This window comes from Asparagus officinalis, chromosome 1 (genome assembly GCF_001876935.1).
Source record: "Asparagus officinalis chromosome 1, Aspof.V1, whole genome shotgun sequence".
In the NCBI taxonomy this organism is placed as follows: Eukaryota; Viridiplantae; Streptophyta; class Magnoliopsida; order Asparagales; family Asparagaceae; genus Asparagus; species Asparagus officinalis.
The window spans coordinates 23,347,592-23,355,092 of NC_033794.1; the positions used below are offsets into that span (position 1 = coordinate 23,347,592).

Below are 7,501 nucleotides of genomic sequence, written 5' to 3' on the forward strand. Positions count from 1 at the left end.
ATTCCTAGAATAAGCTTAAGAACAATTTTCAATCTAAATGTTAGAAAAAACTAGATACAATAGGAAGAATTCAAGATTATTATTTTTGATAATTGGTGTAAATAAATTTTTTTTTTGGATTGCAGAGAATACTTTTATAATACAATTTTTTTTTACTTTTATAAACTTTTTAATATTATGCTTTTGATGGTGTCATGTGCTCTATTAATATTATAAAAGAAGACACATGTGAATAATAACTCCTCTTTATAAATATCAAAAGAGGCATCATATCAAATCAATAAATATAAAAAATTAACAAATTTGTCAATAACGTTTTAAAAGGAAGTCTAATTCATCAACTTAAAATGTAGATTGACACATGTATAATTTTACATATATAATTTTAGGATTAATTTTATAAGAACCCCCTTAACTATGATGGATGATTTAGGAAACACTTCTCAACTATTTTAGTTTGAGAAAAACCACTAAAATTTGGCCATAATATAGATAAGCACACTCAACTTTGAAAATTTAAGAAAACTCACTCAACTATGGGATGTCTCACAAAAACCCCTAATCTTTCATAGTTTACTCACTAAGCACCCTGATGTCATTTCAAAATATAAAGTAATTGAAAATACCCTTTGATAATCAATCCATTCAATTACAAAAGAACCCATAATCAATAAAAAAAACATTTTCAATTTACAAAGCTTTTCCCCCTCTTTCTCCTCTCTTTCTCTTATCCTAAAAATCAGAGTAATTTTTTTTTATGATTTAGGAGTATTTCAATCTTTTCTCAGCTACCTACTTATCATGTGATATGCTAGACTTAACAATGTTAGCTTAGGAAATACTTGTAAAGGAGCGGTCTGAGGTGCAGGTTAGCGGGCGATCTGATGCTGCTAACTTGTGCTCCTGCTGTGCTTTGATGGGGAAGAAAAAAAAGAATAGTGGGAAGAAGATCATTGAGATTGGTCTGAGAGCTTCAAAATTGACTTCCTCTCATTGTGAGGATTCTTATGATACCGGTTTTGAAGATGGAAGCCTGCTCTCTGAGGATGAAGGGGTTAATACGATCTTGATGGGATCAACGGGATCAAAAGGGGAGAAGAAGAAGAAATCAATGGCGGAGATCCTCAATGCTTCTTCTCGAGTTCTGCAAACTCCTACCAATGGGTTCGGGGTTCAAGCTCGCCATCTAAGTGAGTCTTCTCTGTCTCAAAGTAGAATTTCTTGGGCTGAAGAGGTTGATTTAGAAGATGATCTCTCTGGATCTAAGTCTCAGATTCAGATGAGGGATAGTGATCCTGTTCAATTGGTTTTTGATTCTAATAAAAATTCAACTATTGTTCCATTGAACCTGCAAGAGGAAGGAGTTGATGTTGAGAGATCTGAATATATTATTCCTCCTTTAAAAATGAATGCTAGTTCTCAGTTGAAAATGGGAACAATAATCAAGGACAACTCTGATTTTCCTCCATTAGGTTCTCCAAAAGATATTCTTATTCCTGATAAAGAGGGGAAAAGTTGGGTAAGCTATTTTACAGATAACAGGAAGCCTGGATGTGGAATAAGCCTGAGTTTTCTACCATCTGAAACTAAAGATAGTGTTTCTTTCGATGAAGAAGAATGGAATGAGGGAGCTTCTATCTGGGAATTCTCTCTGATTGGTCAGGTAATAGGATTGAATGTCAAATTTAAAGCAATGGAGAATTTCGTGCAGAAAATCTGGGCTCCTTATGCTATCCCTGAAACATGTCTTCTCAAAGCTGGATTGTTTTTGTTTAAGTTCAAAAATAAAGATGAAATCAATAGTATTCTGAGCAATGGTCCTTGGGTCTTTGGTTCCAGACCTCTGCTGCTGAAAATCTGGTCAATTGGTGAAGAAAATACAAGGAATAATGAATGTATATATCCTATGTGGATCCAGTTGCCTTTTCTCAGGCTAAATCTGTGGAATGAGAAGGCTATTAGTAAAATAGCTAGTACCATTGGAATGCCAATAGCTACTGATAAACTCACTGCTAATAGATAACAATTGTCTTATGCTAGAGTGCTTTTTGAGGTGAGTATGCTATCCCATCTCCCTGATCAAATCACTATACAAGACCCAAATGGGAAAAGTTTTAATCAAGCAATACATTATGAATTGAAGCCTAGATGGTGTGAAAAATGTAAGATGGTGGGTCATGAAACAAGATTTTGCAAACGTTTTCCAAAGACACAGAGATGGGTGCCAAAATCAAAGGAGAATTAGGGGATTCAAGCAGACAAACAGAAAGCTCCAGAGGTAGGATTTCAGCAAGAGATGCAAAAATTTATGTCTGTAGGCCCAGATACTTCTGTTGTTCAAGATCTGGCTGATAAAGATTTGCTTGGAAATAGAGTTCAGACTGCAAAGATACACTCTATGTCTAACTCCCAGGATGTTGTACATGTTGTGCATATGTATCCTGCTCAATGTGGCTCTAGTGGTTTATCTACTGGTGAAATGTCTCCTGGAAGAGTGCAAGTTAGAGCTGATCAAATGCAAAAAACTATAACTGGTGTTCAGCAAGAGTTGCCAACCAATGCCTCTGTGCATGTGGTGCAAGCTCAGTATGATCCTGGATTAACAGATGCAACCTTGACTGGTAGTGTGCATGTGCAAAATGCCTTTTCTAGGGGAGATAACAAGGGGAAAAATCCATCACAATCTGGAGTTCTCATACAAAAATATATCCAAAACCTGAATCCTTTTTCTAGCATTTCTCCACATGGATTAGGAGCAGATCCCTCTAATGTTGATAGAGGGGGACAAAGCTGATGAATATATCCTTCTGGAATGTTAGAGGATTAAATAGATCCTCTAAACAGCACATGGTTAAAAACCATATTACACAGTATCATTTATCTTACATTGCTCTTCTAGAAACAAAAATTAAAGAAAAAAAATATACAAGCAATAACAAAGAAGCTTGCAGTTAACTGGAGGTATATATCAAATGTGAGGAATTCTGGAAAGGCAAGAATCTTGATTTTATGGGATCCAAACATTCTTGATATCCAATTGATTACTTTCTTAGATCAACAAGTTACATGTTCTGTTAAATCTCTTGATGGGAGAGTTGAATTCTTCATTTCTTCAATATATGGTTTCAGCAATCAATTGGGTAGGAAACATCTCTGGACTGATCTTGGTCAGCTGTGATTTCCTTCGGCAACTCACCCTGGTTACTATGTATGGATTTTAACACAATGACTAGCAATGATGAGAAAATAGGGGGTGTTATTCTTTCTGAAGCTGACACAAAGGACTTCTGTGAATTCATTGACAACAATCAGCTTGTTCATATCAAGAATACTGGTTGTTTCTTTACATGGAACAATAAGCAAGAAGTTAATACAAGGGTATGGAGTAGATTGGATAGAGCTTTAGTTAATGATTCTTGGATCAACAACTTCAACTCTAGTCATGTGGAATTCTTATTGCCTAACCTCTCAGACCACTCCCCAGCTCTGGTATCAATTTTGGAGGATTGCTTTCAAGGGAAAAAGCCATTCAGGTTCTTCAACATGTGGACTAAACATGCAAATTACCTATCTACAATGTCCACAAGCTGGCAAATGCAAATTGAAGGTTATAAGATGTTTTCAGTTTTTACAAAACTAAAAAATCTGAAATATGCTCTGAAGGATATCAATAAAAGACATTATCATAACATCAGTGAGCAGGTGTTGAGGGCAAAACAAAAACTAGAAACTGTTCAGGAATATCTACAAAAAGATCATCTCAATTCTACTCTCATTGCTCAAGAAAAGGAAAGTTTAGCCTTCTACAATAAGTTATTGGACTGTGAAATGTCATTCTATCAACAAAAGGCAAGGATTGAGTGGGGAATTAAGGGAGACAGGTGTTCAAAATTCTTTCATTCCATTATTAAGTCCAAGAGGCATCACAATAGAGTTACAGTGATTTATAATAGCTGTGGAGACAGGATTACTGATGGAGAGGGGATCAAAAATGAATTAATCTCTTTCTACAAAGATTTACTGGGAGCAAAGGTTAAGAGAATGGCTCCAGATATCAACATAATAAGGAATGGGCCTTACTTAAATGACTCACATATCAGATACCTATCCACCAACATATCAAAAGAGAAGATTAAAGTAGCTGTTTTTTCTATGTCTGATGGGAAAGCTCCAGGGCCTGATGGATACAATGCAGTTTTCTACAAAACATCTTGGGAAATCATTGGAGAAGAGGTAACTCAGGCTATACAAGAATTTTTCAAATCTGGCAAGATGTTAGGCATGGTAAATTCTACCTCAATTACTTTGATTCCTAAAATTCTATGCCCCAAAACTCTATCTGATTATAGGCCAATATCATGCTGTAACTGTTTATACAAAATCATCTCTAAAATTCTGGCTAATAGGCTCAAAACTGTTATGGGTCATTTGGTAAATGAAGCACAAAGTGCCTTTGTCAAAGGTAGGCAAATATCCAGCAATATTATGCTTGCACATGAGCTGATTAAAAACTATGGGAGGAAGCATATCTCACCTAGAACAATGCTCAACATTGATATAAGGAAGGCTTTTGATACTCTCAGCTGGGAATTTCTGGAGGATATGCTGCAGGGGCTAGGATTCCCTAGTAAAATGATAAAATGGTTAATGGCTTGCATCTCTACCCCAAAGTTTTCTATCTCTCTAAATGGATCCCTCCATGGTTATTTTAAAGGGGAGAGGGGATTGAGGCAAGGTGACCCCTTATCACCCTATCTCTTTATCTTAGGGATGGAATATTTATCTAGGAGATTGGATAAATTGAAGAATGAAAATAATTTCAAATACCATCCTAGATGTGGGAGGCTAAAAATCACTCATCTTGTGTTTGCGGATGATATTCTTCTATTTGCTAAAGGGGATTTACTCTCAGTACAAAATTTGAATCAATGCTTGAAAGAATTTAGTGCTGTCACTGGTCTTGAAGCAAATCCTGAGAAGTGTTCTGTTTACTATGGTGGAGTCTCTGACACTGTTAAAAACTCAATTGAAGAATGCCTGGGGTTCAAAGAAGGGATATGGCCAATTAAGTATCTTGGCGTTCCTCTCCTACACAAAAGACTATCCTATGTTGATTGCCTCCCTCTTATTAATAAGATTACTGGACAACTACAGGGCTGGATGAAATGCAAAAATTTATCTTATGCATGGAGAATTCAGGTGATAAAAAGTGTTATCCTTGGTGTTCAAATTGGACTTCAAGTTATTCTCTACCTCTGAAAGTCCTTCAAAAAGTGGATGAATTATGCAGGAATTATTTGTGGGGGAAAAATGACCAGTCTCTCAAAGTTGCACTTGTCTCATGGGATAAAATTATTTGTGGGGGAAAAATGACCATTTTTCTGCTGTAACCTGGAACAGAGCCTCTGCCATGAGAAACTTGTGGTATATACATATAAACAAAGAGCTGTTGTGGATTAAATGGATACATGGAAATTATTTAAAAGAAACAGCATTTGGCAAGTGCAAGCAAAAAATGGGGATTCATGGACATGGAAGCAAATGTTGAAGATTAGAGACAGTGCTTTGATTCATTGTGGTGGGGAGGAAAATCTGAAACAACTCATTGCTTCATGCTACAAAAATTCCAAAATTCAGCTTTCTTCTCTGTACAAGTTGTTCTCCCCTAATGCTAGCAAAGTGCGATGGCGAAATACTATTTGGGGAGGTTTGAACTATCCTAAACATTCCTTTATTTGTTGGCTTACTATCCAAGACAGGTTGCAAACTAAGGATAGATTGATGAGGAGAGGGATTATCAATGAAAATAAATGCACTTTGTGTTCGGGTCAGGAGAACAGAGACCACTTGTTCTTTGGATGTCCTTTCTCAAGTGAGATTTGGAACCAGGTGATGCTTTGGCTCCAGTTCAAATGGAGGTCTTGCAATTGGAGATGCCTTCTTGACTGGTATTGTAACAAGCCTAGGGGTAGAGGGGACAAAGTGAAGATTAAAAGATTGGCGTTTACTACCACTCTGTACAAAATATGGTGTGAACGCAACTATAGAATCTTCAAGCAACAGTACAAAAGCAAAGACCAGTTGGTAAAGGAAATCAAGATGGATATATTGATCATTATTCTTAACAGCTCCTTGCCGGATACTCTCAAAGAATGGATTAGTCTCTGTAAATAGCTTAGAAAGATGATCCTTTTTGAGTTGTTTTTTGTATTTTGATACCTCACATCGGAGGTTCTTGATGTTCTTAAAAGCTTACATTTGGTGAATGAATAAAAAATTTTTTCATTGACAAAAAAAAATGTTAGCTTAGGACATAAAGTGAGAAGAGTTCGTTTATCTATAATAATTTCAAACTTAAATGAGTTTCTCAAATTAAAATAATTAAGGATGCTTTTCTGATACACACTCCATGGGTGTTAAGTGAGGAAAGTTCAAGGGATTATCTCAAATTTTCATAGTTGAGGGGGCATTATATATAATATGCTCAAACTTGAGGGATATTTTCTCAAACTAAAATAGTTGATGGTTTCTCTAAAACTAATCCATGATTTTTTATGAAGAGGCTCTTTATATGTGTTTTTAAAAATTTCTATGTCTAATATATTATTATGAGATTTTTTTAATTATGTTTGGTTATAATTAGATAAAGATTCTAAATATTTTATTATTAAAATATTTTAATTATGGATAGTTTTAATTTGACGAGAAGTCTTAAGTGAATATAAGATTAGATGTCAACATGTCATCTTCTAATTAGATAAAAAGGTATTTGGACACTTATGCTATGACATGTGTCAACTTTTTGTGCCTTTACAATATGACACACGTCATGTCTTTAGAAATTCCACCAATTTCTCTTTATATATAAAGCAGGGATAACAACTACTAAAAATATAATTCATAGGATCTTCTATTGTTTTGTGGATTGATCTAACATTAGTCTAATCAAATGGATAATGATGACAATCCTGAATTAGGATATATGGGTACTAGCATTCATATTTTTTTTCATAATATATGTAGTGATCCAACATTTATTTGTGAGCTAACCTCATCAGACCGTTAAATGGATTAAACAAATCTCAATAACTCTTCAAACACTGCCTGCTCGAAAATGCAAATCATCATAGTATTAATCATTTTTATGGGAATGAAAATAAAAAATAAGAAATACTTTCTCTAAAAATATGGACAAATGGAAGTTTTACACCTAAGGAAGCACATTATATATGAAGCTTCTCATAATTTCATTGATTTATTTATTCTTTTTCTAGATGCAAGGAAGAGAACATTCATTTTGAGGAAAATAAAAACATGTTAACTCTACTCTTTTTTACCTTTTAAAATGAATTAACTAATCGAAAGCAAAACAAAAATAAATAAATAAATTCCATTGAAATATAGTTTTATTGACCAATTAGAACTATCCCCTAGGACCTATAATTTTCTCAATAGGTCCAATATACATACATTATTATTGGACATTGCCCAGTGGGAAGTC

The 7,501-nt window shown here is 34.7% G+C and overlaps 1 protein-coding gene across 1 annotated transcript; it reads left to right on the forward strand.

Moving 5' to 3' along the window:
* LOC109832062 lies at positions 5,461–6,174 on the forward strand. Its single transcript, XM_020399512.1, has one exon. The coding sequence runs from the start codon at positions 5,461–5,463 to the stop codon at positions 6,172–6,174; it is 714 nt and encodes a 237-aa protein (XP_020255101.1).